The 20381-nt window shown below is 33.9% G+C and overlaps 2 protein-coding genes across 4 annotated transcripts; one reads left to right on the top strand and one right to left on the bottom strand.

Moving 5' to 3' along the window:
• The first annotated feature begins 382 nt into the window (after nt 1-382).
• LOC115974987 (acyl-protein thioesterase 2-like) lies at nt 383-6933 on the top strand. 2 transcript variants are annotated; one of them, XM_031095594.1, is made up of 10 exons: nt 383-541; nt 1212-1306; nt 1388-1502; nt 2565-2601; nt 2738-2807; nt 3033-3137; nt 4850-5000; nt 5133-5215; nt 6411-6504; nt 6632-6933. In XM_031095594.1, exons 2-10 carry the CDS (start codon nt 1276-1278, stop codon nt 6720-6722), a joined length of 777 nt encoding a protein of 258 aa, XP_030951454.1. In that variant the 5' UTR covers nt 383-541; nt 1212-1275; the 3' UTR covers nt 6723-6933. The 2 variants fall into 2 exon arrangements, with proteins under 2 accessions (XP_030951454.1, XP_030951453.1); XM_031095593.1 differs by having other exon boundaries at nt 383-557.
• Nucleotides 6934-10389: 3456 nt separating this feature from the next.
• LOC115974986 (bark storage protein A-like) lies at nt 10390-13342 on the bottom strand. Of its 2 annotated transcripts, none has more exons than XM_031095591.1 (5): nt 13028-13342; nt 12436-12503; nt 12164-12319; nt 11005-11256; nt 10390-10893 (listed from the first exon to the last, which is right to left on the bottom strand). In XM_031095591.1, the coding sequence occupies exons 1-5, from the start codon at nt 13254-13256 to the stop codon at nt 10558-10560; spliced, it is 1041 nt and encodes a 346-aa protein (XP_030951451.1). In that variant the 5' UTR covers nt 13257-13342; the 3' UTR covers nt 10390-10557. The 2 variants fall into 2 exon arrangements, with proteins under 2 accessions (XP_030951451.1, XP_030951452.1); XM_031095592.1 differs by having other exon boundaries at nt 12466-12503.
• Nucleotides 13343-20381: the final 7039 nt, after the last annotated feature.

Below are 20381 nucleotides of genomic sequence, written 5' to 3'. Positions count from 1 at the left end.
TTGTATACATCACGAAAATCTTGAAACGGTATCTGACACACATCAATACCGAAATATTCCTCTTGAGTAGCTTGTCTAGAGAACGGTTTTCAAAACGAAATTCAAATCTTTGCATTGAATCTCACTTACTGGTCGGTGGGAGTGTGAATGGCTGAATGGTGTATTTCGACTTCGAGTGAAGTGAAGTGAGACAGAGAGGATCACCCCCGACCTAGCCACACCTCAGCCCTATGGGACTTATATTTATATAAAATAAAGATTTGCAAACGTGCACATATCTGAAGGGCAGTCTAGTCATACAGATAGAGTAGTTGCAAGAAAATGACCATACAAGAAGGGTAGTTTAGTCATATGGTTACTAGTAAGAAAATGACCTTGTTTTATGTGCCCTGTTCCTGTAGCTGTAGGGGTTTTTGGTGAAGTAGTATGAACAAGAACAAGAACAAACAAAAGAAAAAGAGGTGAGAGAAAAGTTGTGGGAAGCCTAGCTAAGGTAGCTCAAATCAAAGTCTGAAAAGAAATAAAGCCCATATTGTTTTAGGTTGGTTCCACACCAGGTTGGTACAAAAACTCAAAAAGCTTAAGCCCCACTTTGCCTTTTCAGCTCCTATATTCTCTCTCTCTCACTATATATGTTTGTTTTTTAATCAGATCTTTTACATACACGCCACTTTCATTATCTCATTGGCCCTGTGAATATTTCAATTTCTGGTTTTTTTTTTTTTTTTTTTTAGTTTTAATGGTTATCTGTCATTCATCAAAATATACTTATAAAAGTAAAATGCTTTTGTGTTTGTATGTGAGTTAGAAGTATAGATAAAATTTTGTTTTTTTAATTATATGGGATATTATTCTTGGGTTTTTTTGTTTTGGGTGAAGTGCTTACTTTACATACTGTCTACAGAATAGATTCCCTCACTCTGTGCATTGCAAACTAATAGCTTTGTTAGTTTGTTTTTCTGCATTGGTGTGCTGTGGATTCTTTGCACATAAAACTCCATGCCTTTTGGGCCACTTTATTTTATCTCTGCCCCTTTTTTGGGTGCCTTTCCCTTTCCATTAGTTTTTTTAATAGATTTTAGATGGTGTAGAAGTAGAACTGGTGTAAACAACAACAGTTGATGCAGATTGATTGATGGGTTTTATTTCCATTTTCACCCTCCCATTTGGGTATAAGTAGAGGTGGTCAAGGTTGCTTGTCTTCATTGCAGGAGCTTATCTTAACCATTGCAACAAGTGGCTTGCACTGTGCAAACATTTGAGTGATAAAGAATAATGAGCAACACTAGCTCCAGTATAGGTTCTGGTCAGTTTTCTTCACCTGCTAATGTGTACCTATGAATCAAACATGTTTGTTAGTTTTAACTTTGTTGCTCCAATGTCTCAGTTAGTGGAACTGCTACGAGGACATTTGAGTTTGGAAGGACCCATGTGGTCAGGCCCAAAGGGAGGCACCAGGCTACTATAGTTTGGCTACATGGCCTTGGTGATAAGGGCTCAAGGTATTAAAGTTGGTTTTATATTGAAATCTATCCTTGCTCACAGTATCAATTATGCAATAATGGTTTTGAGATGGTCCTTCTCTTTGCTAGTTTCCAATTTTTTTATATTTTTTTTCTTCTTGGTTGAGGAAACACTTAGTGTGTTATAGGTTGTTTAATAAGTGGATTTGAAAGTCATACATGTACTTGAGTTATGGCTTGTTATTTCAACGTTATACATGTGGTATTACTATCAGGCTTTTGCTCATTAATGCTTCTTTGAACGTGCATGGATCAATACTTATGAGATTCAATTTTTTGAGATTTAATAATCATCTATATGAATATATTTATTCCATGCTTTTTAGTAGCATCTGGTTTGAGTCATCCATTTTTTAATAGTGGCGGACTTGTATTGTACTAAAATCAAAGGGAGTAAGAGAATGTCAATGTCTTGTCCTGTTATGCTGAAGAAAGTTTGTTGTTTTATTAAGTTTTTGAGTTCAATTTTCCTTTTTAGAAGATTCTCGTTCTGATTGATTTGATGGGGGAGCGTATGGTGCCATCAACTTAAAAAAATGTCTAGCTGTCGTTTTCTTCTGTTGTCTCTTTTTGATTCTAAGCTATGCAGGGAAGCCTTGAATCCAAAAACTATATATGCCATAGCCTAGAACGGGGACCACTTCTTCACTAGCTTGGTTGTCCTTTTAAACTTACATAAATATATTATTCATTAATGGTATGTATAATTCTAATGCTTAAGTAAATAATTCTTAAATTTCTAAAATATGTTGAAACCAGATTGACCCGAAGCATTTATATTGGCATATATTCTGATTTATAACATTTTTTGTTAAGGCTTGTTCTCAACTTTGTAAGTGGTCCCATGGTTAGATAGTTAATATGATTTTATTGGGTGTTTATTAGATGGTTGTATGGCTTTCAAATTTCTCGAGATGTTCTGGAAATGCTCTTATCAATTGAATTTTATCATTTTGTTATTCTATCAAGTATGTTACCAGTTGAGATGAAGGTAGCCAATAGTGGCTAAGGTGAATTTTCTATCTTTGCTTTGTTTTGCAGCTGGTCCCAGCTCTTGGAAACCCTTCCTCTTTCAAATGTAAGAAATAAGTATGCTTTTTCAATTTTTTTAGTAGTTTCTCAACGTATGCAAATGAAACATGCATAGCAGCCCTAATTCTTTGAACATCTAGAAGAGTGCTAATTATTTGTTCCTATTCAAATTAATGTTTTAGATAAAATGGATTTGCCCCACTGCTCCTACTCGGCCAGTACGATTATTTGGTGGATTTCCTTGCACTGCTTGTAAGATCTACAGCTTTAGAAACGTCATTTTTTTTCTTATGATAAAACAAACCATTAAATTCTTGCTGATTGTAAATTTTATTATTCCATCAGTGTGTGCCAAAAAATTGGTTATCCAGTAACTTATGTTAGTCGTGTCTCAAGAATTTTATGTCTGATTCAGTTCCCTTTTCTATTTGCAACTCTAAATACTACAATTTAAAGTGCTTTGGTGATTTATATCAGGGTTTGACGTAGGAGATTTTTCAGAAGACGCCCCTGATGATTTGGAGGGATTAGATGCTTCAGCAGCACATGTTGCCAACCTATTGTCAACAGAGCCTGCTGATAGTAGGTTTCTCCTTTAAATCCTCACTAGCTTTGAATGCTCTCTTCTTTTAGTTATATGAAGTAAACATAAAGGATTTTAAGGAGGTATGTATGTATGTATGTATGTATGTATGTATGCATGTATAATATTTTATGTATTCAGTAGACTGGAAAAACAAAGAGTCTGAAGTTTGGGAGAACTATGTGAAAAATTCATTCACTTTCTCCCCTTATAGTGTAAGAAAGTCAAGTTCAAATTACTTTTATCTTTTTATTATTTTATCATTTTATCACCTGGTTCCCCACAGTTTTATAGCAGTATATCAGTGACCTTATTTGTCTAATTTTTCATTTATCAGCATTTGCGCGAGTCATGCATTAATAATAAATTGTGATTATGCTCCTTAGTTTTCTGCTTTCAGGTGTTAATCTTGGTTGTCTATGAGTTCATGTCATTTTTTAGTGGCATTGAAATACATTAGCAGTGTTTTTACTCTATGAATCTTACTCTATGACTTCCTTAGTTGTTTGGCTACACTTCCTTGTCCAGATAGTACTAAAATTTGTAAAGATATATTTGGATGTGGTGATTTAGGGAATATAAATTGAAGCCTAGCATGCTACAAGAGTGCAGAAAGTTTCTTGTTTGTGATTCATGTGTAATTCATTTACTTTTGGTATATTTATGTCTTTTTCGCCCCAAGGGTTTTTCTCTTCTAAAATTTATAACAAGGCATAATCTTCAATAAAAATTAAGTTTTTAGCTATTACAAGATACTTCAACCACTTTATCATTTTCAACCTTTTCCACTGTTCTTATTGTTGTGTGTTCTAGCCCCGTCCTCTATAATTTGAGAGGCCTATGAAAATGTTACTTTGTCTGTCAAGGTTGTCCAGATAGGTGAAAGCTACAGGGTTACTGTTGTATCCTTCAGTCTGTCACCAATTAAAAGAAAATAATCCTTCAGTCTTTTACTATAATATTTCAACATAATATTTATACTAGGGGCAAAACAGTTATTTAATATGTGACAATTTGAGGGAGGGTAGGTGTGCAATCACAAACCTTTCAGGTGAGTTCCTGGATGGAAAGAAGGGTAGGGGTGGGTTTCAGTGTATTTGTACCCTTTTTATAAATAAAAAAATTAAAAAATTTGGGGGATAAATACTGGGTTGGTTTGTACTTCTGAGAAGCACATAGATTGGAGCTGAGTATTGCTATATAAACTTTGGGATTGATTGGGTCATGCCAGGTTCGGTTGCAGACTTACTTTGTTGTTGGCACCATGGGCTTGGGAAATATAATTCCGATATTTGGAATTTGGTACCAGGCTGTTTGATGTGAACTATTTGGACTGAATGTAATCAGTGTTCTTTTGAGGATATCGAGAAATCAATGGCCCAATTGTTAGATTTGTGCCAGCAGACTCTCTTCGATTGGTCTCGGTGATGGGATTTTTTCGGATTGTTCTACTATTATTGATTTTCTTTTGTCTCTTAGAATAGGATTTTGATTCCTTTATTTCTTTTTGTTGCTATGTTGTTCTTTGTTCACTACTGTGAACTCTGTTTATCTTTTATTCTTTTCTATTAATAATATTACTTTGTTACCTATCAAAAAAAAAAGTCTTGTTATCATATCCATGGCTGACCTCAAAAAATTTAGGACTAAGGCTCTGTTGTTGTTGTATTACTACTACTCAAGCTTATGTAATTTTATCATTACTGGACAGTCAAACTTGGTGTTGGGGGCTTCAGTATGGGTGCTGCAACTGCACTCTATTCTGCTATATGCCTTGTTTCAGGAAATTATGGGAATGGAAACCTTTATCCTGTCAATCTAAGCGCAATTGTTGGTCTAAGTGGCTGGCTCCCATGTTCAAGGTTTGGCTTCTATCATATATATGTACACTGAAAAACACATGACACACCAAGACACCAGCTTGTAAACTCAATCATCCACGGGCTCTTTTTTTAGTAAGCAATATATTCAGTGTATCAGCTAATGTTTTCTAGGAACTTGAGGAACCGAATGGAGGGATCACATGAGGCAGCAAGGCGTGCAGCATCATTACCCATTTTTCTCTGCCATGGCCTAGGTATACATATTCATCTATCAGATTTCTGTAATATGGTTTCAATTCATTTTTGAATCAGAATTTTTTTATACTATTTTTTGTTAATTTATGGTAATGGAAACACTTAAGCTAGCCATTCCTACCATTTATAATCATGTTGAGGAGCCACCAAGCTGCTGAGACACTTATTTTGATAATGTAAAAGATCAGTTTCAACCTTTTAAAGTTGTGACTTGTTAATGTGCTTAGGTGTCAATCTCAGATTCAAATACTAAAAATAATCAATCTTTATAATGGAACTGTTTCTGTATTGGGGGGGTGGTGGGGGGGGAATACATTCTCTCTCTCCTCTCTCTTTCTAATAGACCTGCAGATATAGATGCACACAAGTATGCACAGATGCATGTGCATGTACCTTTATTGGAGCTTTCATTTTAAAGTCATATAGTTGAGTTATCACGAATGTCTCGTTGCCAGTTTTTTCACTCGGTAATCCATCTGAATGTCTTCATCTAGATAAATTTCTTGATGTATCTTGATTGTGCAAAATTATGTTCCATATGTCTTGGTCTTCATCAAGCAAAATTTCTTGATATACCTTGACCATACAGTTCAGCATATGTATTTTGGCTTTTGTCAAATTTTAACATGTAATTTGAGTACGGCATTGTTTTTCCTCAAAGCACGTCAAGCGACGCTAATAATGAAATAAGAGGGGATGGGGGGTCATAATCACAGTGGTTTTATTTAGTTTAGTCCACCCAATATGAGAGAAAATTGCAACTTAAATATACATGACAACTTAGTCAACCTGGCTTTATTGGCACTCGTGATAATTGATATATAGAATGTTTCTAGTATTGGGCTCCCATACATTCAGAAACGGTTCTAGCGTTTCCATTGTAAAAAGTTTCTGACTAAAATAATTTTCTTAATTGACCTGTGGGGATGGAATAGATTGTCTTGACCTATCATGTAGTTAATTCTAGGTTTGGTAAAGATAAATCTGTGTAGTAGACATCTAATTCTCTATATTTTTTGAATCATGATTTCATTTGTTGATTGATAAAAGATGCTTCTTGGGTTGAACTTCTATTTTCAAAGGACTCCTGACCCTTAGAATTATCAAAAGAATTATAGGAAAGATCTTAGTTGGGAAAAAACCGAAAGTGAATTGGTCTCATATAAATCAAGATATTTTATTTTTGTGCTGCAGGTGATGAGGTGGTTGCATATGAACATGGGAAGAGATCAGCGGAGAACTTAAGTTCTGCTGGATTTCGAAATCTTACATTTAGAACTTACAATGGGTATCTAAACACCTTTAGAAAAGACTACAATTTTTTTCTTTCAATATTTAGTCTCTTTTTTTAGCTATCCTCCTCCCCCACAAAAAGAAAAAAGAGTTAAAGTCTCCTTGTTCAATGTCGCATGCAGGTTAGGTCACTATACAATTCCTGAAGAAACTGATGAAGTTTGTAATTGGCTGACTGCGACTTTGGGGCTCGATGGATCCCAGTCGTACTAGAGGGGCAAGCTGGAAGCTAAGCATACAAAATAAGGGTTCAAAGTGGTACTTAGAATAGATGGAGTTTATCATATGATTAATTAGTAGAAAGGCTGAGTTCCTATTCCTATGTGATCTCTCTTAAATAAAAATTTTAACCGAGTCTCTTTGTATTTGGTTTGTTGGTCACTAAAGGTTTTGTGTTGTTTTTATTATATTATTATTATTTTCTTTTGTTGTAATTGTTAGGTAGGGAGTGGGGGGTTCTTTCCGGAGAATTAAAAAAAAAAAAAAAGAGTAAAGAGTAAAGAGAGGAACAGGGGAGGGATACTGGAGGGAGGTTGGGTCTATATAAATCTCTGTCATGGAAATTTTGTTTTATTTTTTTATTTTTAAATAATTATGAAAAACTCATAGTATCTTTGAGATTTTGCATAGAAGTGATGTATTTTGAAATGCAGAATGAATACTAGAAATTATGGGATGCAGTTGAGCTATTCTAAACTTGTTGCCATTCAATCGTAGCTCAGGGAAACCAGAGTCTCAAGCTCAGGTTGTATTCTACCCAAGCTGTTGCCACCCAGCTCAAATAGCTTTGTCCCAAATTTCCCAGGTTCCAAGAGTAAGAGTAATCTCTAAAATTTTGGATTGCCCAGGTGCCAATTTAAAACTTGAAACGCCAATAGTTTAAAGCTTACCATTAGTTTAAATCTCCATGGTTTGACGTATGAGGAATGGTAAACCCAAAAGGATACCAAGGTCAATAAGGTAGATGATTCAAAGTTAAAGGAATGGTATAAGTATTGACCATTCAAAGACAAAGCTGGACATTTCAAGCATGAGTAGGTCCAGAGGGGTTAACAAGTGGATCAAGCCACAAGACAACCGGTATATTTAAACTCAACTGTGACATTGTTGTTGGCAAGGACTACTCGTGCTTGTGGTTATTGCCAGGGATTGGAGAGAGACCTTAGTGTTCGCTTTTACAAAAAAGGCTTACACCAGTATCCCTGACCAAGCAGAAGTAAAGGCTATACTTTGGACGGTGTTGCTAGCAAAAGACCTTAATTTGGTGGAGGTTGAAGTTGAGAGTAAATCAAAATCCTGTATCGATGCGCTAGTCCTTCGATCAGTGGTGAATTCACAGCATTATAGCTGAAGCAAAATGTTTCTCCTTGGGCTTCCCTCCTTGTTCCTTCAATTGGGTGAGAAGGTAAGCTAATAGAGACCCCTGCAAGTTTTCTTGATTATCAAACCCAAAATTTTATTTTGAAGAAGAGATGTTTATATAAAATAAATAATTTTATTATTTGTAAGAACCAAAATGGTCATAAAATTTTGATGTGCAATCCAACTGAGGCTTGTTTTAATAACTTTTGCTCAAGCAAGTGGTAATACTGATACAGTTGGTTGAAGAATGATGAAGAGTTTAGAGTTTGGAATCTTTGACAGTTAATATCACACTTCCAAGAGCGATTAGGAGAGAAACAATTCTTTATTTTTATATTGATTCTTTTTTTCTATATATCTGAATGGCGAACCATTTGCAAGGAATCCACTTGCCTTTGAATTTGTTATAAATATTATGAATTAACTTCTCTTTCATTGAGATTTAAGACTTCACGAATTGATCACTGAGATCTTAAAGAAAAAATGGGGATCATGTATTGTATGTTGCTTTTAACCGATCAGAACTAAGAATTATTACACAAATTTATATTTTATAGGGATAATAAAACCACAACTCAGATTGCCTTTGACATTCATAAGAAAGAAACATAATATTCATATATGTATATGGAGTGAACATAACTAATAATACAAGCATTAACCAGCTCTAAGAGATCATATGAAAATCATCAAAATATGAAATTAATATTATTACATAATTTTTCCACCAAGTATTAAGGATCTTACAATATTACTTACAATGCTACCAAGTTTATTGTGCCACAACGCCCCTAAGCTTGTATCCCAAGTGATCTAGGAACTGAAAGTATACAAATCTCCAATGCTTGTTCAATAGCAAAGGACCTAAAACAACCCAAAACCCAATCACAAATCCAAGTGCCATGCTCACGTAAAACCCATCCACTTCAAGTCTGCCATTATCTTTGCCCCCTTTGTTTTCAATGTTAGGTGTTACATCATTTATAGTACAATCAATCAATCAATATAAATAAATATATATATATATTTATATATATATATATATAAGTAGAGACCTCGTGCAAGAAAGCATGAAGTTCTATCATGTGGTGCACTTTATGAAAAGAATTGAAATACTCTTAAAACTCCATCAGAGATAAGAACAAATTTAAAAATAAAGACTTTTTATTTCCTTTGATTCAATATTTCAAGACTACTTTTTGTTACATTTTTTATTTAATATTTTAAAACTACTATTTATTTCATTTGGTTCAATGTTTCAAGACCTTTCCTCTTTCTCATACACAAAAACTTTTTGCATTTTCATTCACACTTTTCACTTCTACTCCTTTATATACACATGCTTACAGCCTTTCATGAAATCTCCTTTCAAATACACAGACAAAAAACAATGGCATTTGCCTTCAACCTTCCAGCGACACCTACATAACTCCAACATTGCAGTACTCTTTGTATCTAGCCCATATAAGTAGGCTATAACTGAGGAAAGGGGCTTGCGTTTTTTATTCAGTGATAGTAGCTTACGTTTTGATGTTGAAGTTGGATGTTGTGGATTTTGTGAATGTTGTGATTCGCTTTGAGTCTTTGGATTTTTGAGATTTTGGTTTGGAAAAGTTATAAATGTATTTTTTTTTTTTAATTAAAGAAAAAGAAACATTCTAATTGATTATTTATAAAGTTAGATATTTTTTATATATTTATGTTAGAACTCATACTTTGTAGGTTTCTTTGTACGTTTTTTACTATTATTTTGTGTGATATGAGCCATAGTAATAAAAATAAAAATCAATGATGATTTCAAAGTATTTACACTTTTTTTTAAAAAAAAAAATGTATACAAAAATCCAACTAAAGACAATTAAATTTTGATAGATGAATGTGTTTTTAGTCAATTTCTCTTTGTTTAATCATGTTCTCTCTTTATGTTGATTCTTATAAATGATTTTCTTAATTTCATTGAAATAATGAATTGGGTGTTTGTGATTGAGATCTTTATATTTGGTTGTGAAAATAGAGTAGTTGAGGAAGTGTTTGAGAAGTTACTTAATTTTTTGTAATTTTAGGATATAGAAGTATTTTATGCTTTAAATTCTTATTTATAGATTTCAAAATCATTTCATTAGTTTAAAAAATAAAATCTACTTTTAACCATAGATATTATAATATGTTATAGTCTTATATAGTTTTTTTTTTTTTTAATAAAATATGAATTAAGAAAATCAAGTTTCAAAGTATTTAACAATATTGTGGGCAAATATAAATATTATACAATAAAATAAGTATTATATGTAGGTCTTAATATATATAAAAATAATTTTAAATAAAATTGTAAAGTAATCCGTGCATCGCATAGGACATCTTCTAGTACTCTTAATGGTTCCCTTTTGGGAGCAAAGTTGATCCTTGATGCAAGAACTTGATCTCAGCATGTAAACCACAAAGGCACAAATACAACATAGAAGGTGCCTAGCTCAGAAACTTGCTTAAGTTCAGATGACTTAAAGAATAAAAAATTATCTCACTGCACAAGCATTCTGCAGATATGATTAAATGAATTCCAATGTTCATACAAATTAATTCGAGTACATTTACACGTGGTAATCAATTATTGATGGGGTGTCAAGTTGTTGAAAGAGAGAATACCTTTTCGTGCACGAGAAAAAAAATATTATAATTGCATTTATGACTATGAAAGCAGGGAAATGAATCTAACTACAGCATCAACTGCATTTTGAGCTGCCAATGAGGAAAATATACCGGCTTCATTGGACAATGCAGACCCCCCACCAGCTAAATCAGACAGAGACCTAATTGCAATAAAAGGCGTCTTCTGTTGAAGACAGATCAAAGCAACCGCAGCACTTTCCATGTCAATCGGAGTCACATTAAATTTTGTATTCAAGAATGATCTGTAGGCACTATTGTCAACAAAAACATTAGCACTTGCTCCCCTTTTGACCCTCACAGCAATTGGTGTTCTTGGTAGACAATTTGTGTTGACACAACTCCCCAACTTTAAGTTCTGATGAGAACATTGGATTCAGTATATTTTTTGTAGTGAAAAACTCTTGCAACACTAGCTAGTAAGGTAAAAAATCATATGGAGATGGTGAGTAGGAGCTAGATTAATTACCTCGAGTTTCTCTGCAACTGTGAAGTAATGCTTGTCAACAGGAACCCAAAAGGCATGCTGTCTAACTTCAGGTGTTCCATAAACAGGAAAGATCTCTTCTGGTTGATACCAAACATTGTTCAGAAAATTTGCTACAGGCTTCCCATTTTTACTTACATTGTTATAGTCAGAAAACTCAAGGTAACCAATTTTTCTGGTGTAGTCTCCACTAGATTCCAATGCTAATTCATCAGTGGGCCCATCTCCATACCTCTGATTACATTTCAACCAAAAAAGGAAGATGAAAAGTTACTAATTTGATGTACTCTATTGCAGAAATTATGATGCAGAAAAGTAGAATTATGCTGTGTCACGAGGCATATTAGAACGACAATGATAGCCTGAGTCTATGAAGTGTGAAGTAACATAAAACAGGACATTAAAGCAGTGTGAATTGCCAATATACTTGAAGGGAAAACTAAGAACCACACAGAAGAGGGAAATATCATGATCATCCTTCAGCTTATAGTAAAGAATTGTGTTCAACCTAGCAATGATTTTATTTTAAGCATGAAGAACAGGTCATTATAAATACATTATCTAGAAAATAAATATTGTGGTATCTAAGTATTAGTTTACTAGAATGTACGTAATTGCTGGTTTACTTGCTGTCAGTCAACATCGACAGATAGATCTACTAACAAGCTACTTGTTGGTTTACTTGCTTCTATGGTGTACATTAGTTAAGTTGCGTGGTTATTAAATGTCACAGTGAACTTTCTTTGCCCTTATGCCGTGCAAGTTACTCAGAGTTGGAAGTCAAAGCCACATGACAAGCTACTAGGGAGAAATAACATGGCCAATAGGGTGCGTTATTGAACCTCAAAATCCAGTAACTTATTTTAACATGCCACTTGTTTAAAGTTTTGAGGAGAATGAGCATTTGAAATATTTATCAAATGCCATTCTTCCTTGAATGTGTTCCCCCTAATGTAATGTTGAAAAAAATCATCATTCTCTTTGATTCTCTTTGTTACCAAAGTCTACATACTAATTGCCAAGAAGATGAAGGAAAAGGGTAGTAAGATCAAGATTCAAAATTTTCATTTTTTTTATTCATTCTTCGCTTATCACAAACAAAAAAAAACATGGAGAGAGAACAAATCCTAAATTTTAGTACCTGCCAATTCCAAAGACCTGTATGAGCCCAATATTGGGGGATAGTCACATCTCCAATTTGGAGATCAGGATTTGCATTTCCAGCAATTCCATAGTGCAAAACACCTTCCACCTTAAATAGACTTAACAGTAATTGTGTGGTTATACCTGCATTAAGCTGGTCAAAGAAGAAATGTATCGCTAATTACTTAGCACCAGCGGTTATTTATGATTAAAAACTATAAAATGGAAAAAAAATAAAATGTGAGGAGACTAGAATGCACATGTACATAACATGCTCAATCCTGTCATAACAACAATAACCTTTTTATTTCCCAGCTCTCCAATTCGAAACCGTTTTCCTGTGAACAAATTATAAAGAGGCAACGTTTTTAAATCCAAAAAAATAATAAAAATTGAAATTTTTATATTTTCTCTTTTTTTCTCAGGAGGAGAAATGTCATTTCCACTATGAAGAGCAGCATTTTTGTGATATTGTTAAACTTGCTTCCTTTTATCCATATCTTCCATTGAACAAACTTTAGTCATTTGAAGGAAAATTAATCGTAGTCCACAGATAAACACCCCATTTCCCACTTTACAAAAAAGAAAAAAAAAAAAAAAAAAAAACTTTGAGTTAACACCTTAAGATTCATCAGGCAAGTTGAAAGGGCCAAGATAAAAATGAAACAAACAAAAACTGATACAAATGTTTGCAAAGATCACTCATTGAAAAAGTTCTTATTGTTAATATAAGCTTGGAATACCCCAAAGCCAGGACTAATCATAGAATACTCCGTATCACCCAAATAGATAATTACCAAGTAGAAAAACAAATAAGAAATTATATCCCCAGGTGACAAACTAAACTGAAACTCAAATTTACCTGAAAAATCCAAGTGGGGAAAATGATCATCAGCTACAAAGCTTGGAGACTGCAAAAGAGGGTCCCTTTCAAATGAGTTTGGCACCACAATGCCTAAGTATGGACCCCTCTTATTTATTCTTTCAATCTTTTTAGTTATACCATTAGAGATAGCTCCATAGGCTCCACTACTAATCCCCACAACCAATACAAGAAAACCAAGTAACACCATCCTCAAATGGCTCACCATGTTTCCCTTCCTAAACCTCAAAGATTCAGAATCTTTTTTTTTTTCTTCAAGGGTACAGAGAGAGACAGAGAGAGAGAGAGAGCGAGAGAGAGATTTTTTTTTTTTTTTTTTTTTTTTTTTTTTGAGAAACGAGAGAGAGATTCTTAGAGAGGCGTGAAACAAAGCATCTTGAACTTTGATAAAAAAAAAAAAAAAAAAATTTTTGGTCAACAGAGGAGATAATTATATTAGCTAGCCACACAAAAGGTGGACTTTGATAAATTTGATAGACAAGACAATAAGCATGTGATGTGGGGTTTAATTTTATTAAAGGCTTTGAAGTCCTAGGAAGGAAAGTAATGACAATGTATATATAATATATTATATGTCGGAGAAGTCAAAACTCAAACCATCAGAAAAGCCGCCAAAGTTCGGTATACTGTTCTCTTTTTCTTTTTTCTTTTTTCTTTTTCTTTTTCTTTTATTTTTTTTATAATTACACTTTACCTACATATGATTTGCCTCTAATTTGACTTGCTTATCCAAGGTTTCAATTTTGACACTTTAAATTAAGGGTAAATAGGTATTTTTACTTAAGTTTTATGTCTCTCTCCTCCTAAAACAAAAAATAGCACAAAAATGCAATATAAAGAAAATCAAAAAGTGATATTTGTCTCTCTCTCCATTCACACAAATCTTGAACATGAAGAACATACCAAAAAAAAAAACCCAGATCAACCTACACAAGATCACTGACTTAATGAAACATCTTTGAAAAGATTTAAAAGCCACACGTAACTGGGACAGGTTGTTTGTCATGTTGATCTTTACATTCAGGTTGCCTATTCAGAACTTGGTGAGTCGATTTTTCTTCCATCTTTAACCCAACCCCCAGAAAGTCCTCAACTCTTCAAGCTAATGAAATCCATCTTTAACCCACTCTACTTTATCCTTCCATTATTGTTTTTAAATAAAAGATTTTATTTGTTCTCTAAATACCTGTTGTGGGGCCCAATAATTTAAGGGCCAAGCCCAGTTGCTCCTGGAAGATCCGAAGGCCCAATCCGAGGAGAGCTGTGGCCCAAGCTCTACAATACAGAGCCCAAAACAGTTTTTGGGAGGCAGCCGAGGACAGTTTAGTCCTCGGCAGATCCAGAATCCCATCGGAATACAGGGGCAAAACTGGTATAGGGACGAATTTGTAAGGAGATCCAAAATATCTTGGGGAAGTTATCCTTACTACCCTTCCAGATAAGACCCAGCGCCTGACGGAGCCGTACCCTGCAGTTTTATCAAACCATCCCCAACAATTCTGGAATTGGACTGATGGGACAAATGTCAGTTTTTGTAAAGATTGACCCTACACGTGGACGAAGGACAACGAATGCAAGCTAGTATAAAATAAGAAAGTAAGTAAATCTGAGGGAGGGCCCATCCCACCTCAAAAAAAGAGAGAGACTACATGGGGAAGAACCTCTCAACGACTCCGGACTTCACTGAAGAAAGTCCGTCGTGGGGTAACCGGGAGAAGGCCTCAATAGTCCTCGGATCAACTCCGAGGAGATCCATGCCATAGGGCGCGACACCTTAGGGCTTAAATGTTCAAACCCAACTCCTTTTTTTACATGAATTCCTCTAAAGCCATGACCGGGCATCGCCCCTTGACCAGCGGCTAGCTTTTCAAGCCCACTCTCTACAAATCATATTGTGAGGGACCTTTATTGTGTGAGCCCAAAAATGTTAGTGGGCCGCAAAGGAATCGTGTCCTTACACCTGTAATTCAATGTATAATGATCAAGAACGAGCACGCAGTTTGGCTGCTGAGAAAAAAAGAAGGTAAAAGAAAGATGATTTGAAATATTGAATCATATGCTCTGTACTGCTATAATGCTATAAAGGGCATTGAAAAATTGGATTAGCCAAATGGTTTAATGTAGACCCAGTCCTTTTACCATGGTGTTAGTTTTTGTTATTATTGAAACTTAATTTATATTTAGATTTCAAATTTTGGGTTTTGTAGAGTTAAGCTGTAAGATTAGAACCCAATTTTCATGGAGGGACAAGGAACTGATTCAGCTTCAGTGGCGCCTCTTGCCAACTAGAGAAATGATTTTTCGAAGATGTTTCATTAAGTCAGTGATCTTGTGTAGGTTGATTTGGGTTTTTTTTTTTTTGGGTATGTTCTTCATGTTCAAGATTTGTGTGAATGGAGAGAGAGACAAATACCACTTTTTGATCTTCTTTCTCTTGCATTTTTGTGCTATTTTTTGTTTTGGGAGGAGAGAGACATAAAACTTAAGCAAAAATACCTATTTACCCTTAATTTTAATAGAGCAGAGTTACGGATTAGTAACGGAGTGAATCACAGGTAGGTAAAGTGTCAAATTTGAAACCACAGGTAAGCAAGTCAAATTAGAGGCAAACACCACAGGTGGGTAAAGTGTAGTTATCCCTTTTTTTTTAGAGAGTTTCAACCTATGAGGTTCACTCTTGATGATAGCTCTTTATCATCATACCAAAACACCAATCAGTTTTTTGGTGTAAGCAAGGATTGAACCTCAGATTTTTTATTCAACCATAAAAAACTTTATCAGCTGAGTTAACTGGAACCCACTGATATGCTACTATTGATTGATAAAACATGTGAGTTGTGATGCATAATTATGGAGGCCACAAAGGAAAAAAGAAAAAACATTTTTCATTATAGATTAAATTTAATAAGTACGGGGTGTAAAACCCTACTTTTACCCATCTAACAATATCATGCCATATCAGATGTTTGTAAAAAAAAAAAATTAGGTGTTACCTCATTCAATCACACTCTCACTGTTATCTAATTAAAAAAACAAAAATCCCAATCTAACTTTCTTCCTCCACAAGCTGTTGGAGTTGCTACTAGACCGAAAAGCCTTCATCGGTGACGTAAGAGTCTAGAAAATACACTAGAACCACCGTGGACATGATGGTCTAGGCTAGATCTTCTAGATTTGGTATTTTATTGATTTTTAAAGAAAAATCAATGTCAATCAACCCAAGCTTACAAAGAGCAAAACTTAAATATCATTCTTTTTTCTTTTCATGGAGAAGGAATTTTCTCCTATTGTTTGTTGTAATCCTTTTGTTTTGAGGAAAGGATGTAAGATTAATACCAAAACTTCAAGATTCAACATGTCTATGGTAGCTCCAACCATCTATTTCAGACTTGGACTTAGTTGACGATGTTGGATATATTTCAACAATTTACTTTTGTGATTAACCAAAAAGAACAACATACAGATCTAAATACAAGCAATAATACAAATAGATGTGATAGGCAAAAGCAATAAATATATAATAAGAAATCTGCAAATAATTAAGAACTCACAAACCAAATGCGTAAAGGATGAATGATTCAGATCAAGTCTTGTATTTGACACAATCTCCTTAAAGCAGATTTCACTCCTTACACAATTTATGGTGCTTTGAGATTCACGGACGTCTGCTCCCAAAATAAAATGATCTACAGCACGGAGAAGAAGTACACAAGGTCCATACTCTATGAACTACTCTATGTCTCTTTCTCTTTCTTTGACTCAAAAAAAAAAAAAAAAAAATCTCTCTAGAAAAGTTTTTAAAAAAAAATCATGAATGAGGGACTATGTATATATACATTACTAAACAAACACACTGTTTCAGAAATAACTGCTGTATACAGACTTACTGACTCAAAAAATAAAATAATAAAATATTATTATTAATTGGACAAAATGGCCCAATCCACACATGCCTAAAGCCCAACCCAAAACTCATATTCTCTATCATTTCCTATGTGGGACTCAAGCATTCTCACCACTTCAATATAATGTTCAAGTGGACACATTAGAAGTCAATTTCTTATTCACTCCATAATCTTTTTCTAACAATCCCCCACATGAATGGAAATTGATAAAACACAATGCAAATGAGAATGCAGACACAAAGAGAGTAGAAGAAAAGTTACTATATCGGGAGAGGTGGCTTGTGGCTTTGAACCTTCCTTTGTGAAAGTCTATTGAATATACTAGTTAATCAGTGAACATGATGTTTTTGAACTGTCAGCCGTTTGTGTATACCAAGACAATAGAATTCACACAGCTCCTTTTCAAACATATTTCGTTCTTATAGTTGTGTTCATTTCGGCCCTGAACATATCTTGGTAAATTCATGAAGTGCTTTAGAAAATTCAGCCTTAAAACTCTCATGGAAGCGGCCTATTTCACACTCATATAGGTGACTCTTATTAAGAGTATCCTACTATACCCCACTTGGATTTTTAAGATATAAGAATCATTAAAAGTAAAACTTACCCTGGACATCACTTACAGGCATCACTATTTCATCATAGGAATGGGTGGGAGATGTAATCACCATAGTGATAAAAACTAGTCTCCACAATTTTGTTGTCCCTTTGAAATTCTAGATCTTGGGATGTCCAGTTAACTAGGTGAGGTTACTGTCATGGAAACTTTATACTTGCTCTCCACTCAAAAAATTGATTACGGATTTGTTTTATAATCTGGAAGTAATTCCATTTAAGAGCAACTACCTCATGGTATTGTCTCCAACAAATATGTAGAGACCTACCATAACTCTGTGCCTTACCATTATATACAAATAGGAGGCACAAGTATCTGTATCAAAAAAAAAAAAAAAAAAAAGGAGGTACAAGTATCCAACAATGCGTGTTTGTTTAGGTTTATAAAGACTTCCCAAAAAGAAATATGCTCTTCGCATAAGGTGTTCTCATTATACTGTCATCACATCTCTCATGTGACTGAGACAAGCCAAGTCCATTAGATATATTAGAAAACTTTATTTCTAGTATCACATCTACAACACCTACATCTTTCGAGTTGAACTTAATGGTCAACATCATCTCAGTAGCTTTTATTATTGCTACATACACGAGCATATCTCACAACGACATGGCCTCTTGTGATATATTTCACATCACACACTAGTCGTATTAAACCTAAACTCATTTGACATCATCTCATTGTCAAATTTTTCATGTCATATTGCATTGAAACTTGCTTCAATCTATACAAAGATTTAACGAGCCTACACACTTTGTTTTCTTATATGGGAATCATTAACCCCTTTGGTTTATTGTGTATTAATAAAACTCACATGTTCTTTTGTTTGTAGCCTTCTACAACAAGTCTCGCCTTATAATAGTCAATAATTCTATCAACTCTCAAATTCCCAAGTGGTAGATCTACCAACTACTATGCATAGATTTCTAAGATGAATTTATTGCACTATTGACAATCTCTTTTCCAAGAAGGCACTTCAATATATTGCTTCTTTGAAACTTTAAGTACATCTTCTAACATATAAATTAGAAAATCTAGACCAAACGAATATGACGTTTGTCCTTTTACTACGCTTAGGCTCAACCTCTCTTCCATCAACTCTTGATCATGAGAGATACTAAACGTAGACTCAAACTTTCTTTTAAAAAAGTTAACACTTGAAATATATATTCTAATTAATTTTCATGCATATAAGAATAACAGATTCATAAATTAGAAAAGCACTATGCACTACTGTTTTGACTATAACCAATGAAAACACAATCAATGGTTCTTTATCCTTTAGGAATAGGAATCACCACCTTCATTAAACACCCCCACATTTAAAGAATTTATAGAAAGGTGATCACTCTTTCCATAATTCACAAGGTGTCTTAGTGGTTTTCTTTTAAGGCATCTCAATGAAAAAAATAAATAGTGGAAATAATAGCTTCCCCCTACAAGTTCTATGGTAATCAAGAACTTATTGCATTCATTGAGTTATTTCTTAACTTCATTCTTATAATGAATGAAACTCTAATGCCTCATCCTTGCTTACTTATAAGCACTCATAACAGAATCTTGTGAATTCCACATTTTAGACAACTCAAGTATGTCAACTAAGGCATGAACATATATTTCATCCAAAGAAATATTACAAAACATATATAGGGATTAAACACATTAATATCGAATCAAGTTCACACATGCCCCATTCTCCACAAAAAAAAAAAGTTCAAACATGCCCAAAATATATATACATGCATGTTTAAATAAGGCTATACATGCTCAAACAAATTAAAAGGCTATACACAACAATCATGTATCATTTATATCAATACATAAATATTATCTCTGGTCTAAATGTAAACATTACACTCTCTAACTAAGAGTTAAGCCCCATAATTACAGCCCATCAATGTGCAATTCATCTCATTCTTTTTCAAATTCAACACAACCAAATATTGAGCTTATATCCACATTTTTTAAATTATTAATAATAGCTCTCATAATGTTATTTTAATTATCAATTAGTGGATCACTTAATGAATTAGAATAGACTAACCAATAAATAGATGGCAACCACGCCCAAAATTGAGAGCATTTAAAAGGATTCAAAAAATTTGTCTCTAGGAGGCAAAGGCCAGGGTTCAAGTCTCCAGGAGGGAGTTTCATACACATATACACTTAAATTAGGTTAGAGTAGAAATTTTATCTTATATCAAAAAAAAAAAAAAAAAATTGTCTCCAAAGAAATTCCCCATTTCCTTTATTCATCAAGCCCATACACCATTGCAGATAAAAGGCCGGGGACATGTTATTATTATTAATGACATGTTTAACTGTAATTTACAATCTTGCACAGAAATCAATGGTCAAACGTTAACTAGGTTACCGTGACTATCAAAGTTGATACACCGGCACACAAGAAGATTGCACAGAACAAAATCACAAAAGTATATAAGTGCAATCCAAATCACATATATTAAATTGTTAATATGTATTCAACAATACAGATTTACTGCCCTTGTAATTAGTAAATGTATCAAATGGTTTTATCATTAATAAAAACCAACAAATGATATATACTCTAAAACCAACACCAAACAAGTGGCCTGCAAACACTATAGATAAGACTAACTTAAAAGTAATGTAAAACACAGTTTAATAGTAACCCATTAAATGCCAATCCTCAAAACTGAATTCCAGATGACACCTTTTACACGCGTTGAAAGATTATCAAAATCTCAGTTTACTATGCAATTGATAGCACAGGTTCACAAATGAATATTACAAATAATGCAATAACTATTCAATCAGATTGAATCGCAAA

This window comes from Quercus lobata, chromosome 2 (assembly GCF_001633185.2).
Source record: "Quercus lobata isolate SW786 chromosome 2, ValleyOak3.0 Primary Assembly, whole genome shotgun sequence".
Lineage (NCBI taxonomy): Eukaryota > Viridiplantae > Streptophyta > Magnoliopsida > Fagales > Fagaceae > Quercus > Quercus lobata.
The sequence above is the reverse complement of the archived record's forward strand: the minus strand, read 5'-3'. Positions and strand labels throughout refer to the sequence as shown.

Excerpts from the sequence above, each read along its gene's own strand:
- LOC115974986 (XM_031095591.1), bottom strand. The coding sequence starts at position 13,256 with ATGGTGAGCCATTTGAGGATGGTGTTACTTGGTTTTCTTGTATTGGTT. Across the intron at positions 12,320-12,435 it reads TTATGACAGGATTGAGCATG|CTTAATGCAGGTATAACCAC; the intron begins TTATGTACATGT and ends TTCTTTGACCAG. Across the intron at positions 11,257-12,163 it reads CAGGTCTTTGGAATTGGCAG|AGGTATGGAGATGGGCCCAC; the intron begins GTACTAAAATTT and ends AAATGTAATCAG.
- LOC115974987 (XM_031095594.1), top strand. The coding sequence starts at position 1,276 with ATGAGCAACACTAGCTCCAGTATAGGTTCTG. Across the intron at positions 1,307-1,387 it reads TAGCTCCAGTATAGGTTCTG|TTAGTGGAACTGCTACGAGG; the intron begins GTCAGTTTTCTT and ends CCAATGTCTCAG. Across the intron at positions 2,602-2,737 it reads AAACCCTTCCTCTTTCAAAT|ATAAAATGGATTTGCCCCAC; the intron begins GTAAGAAATAAG and ends TTAATGTTTTAG.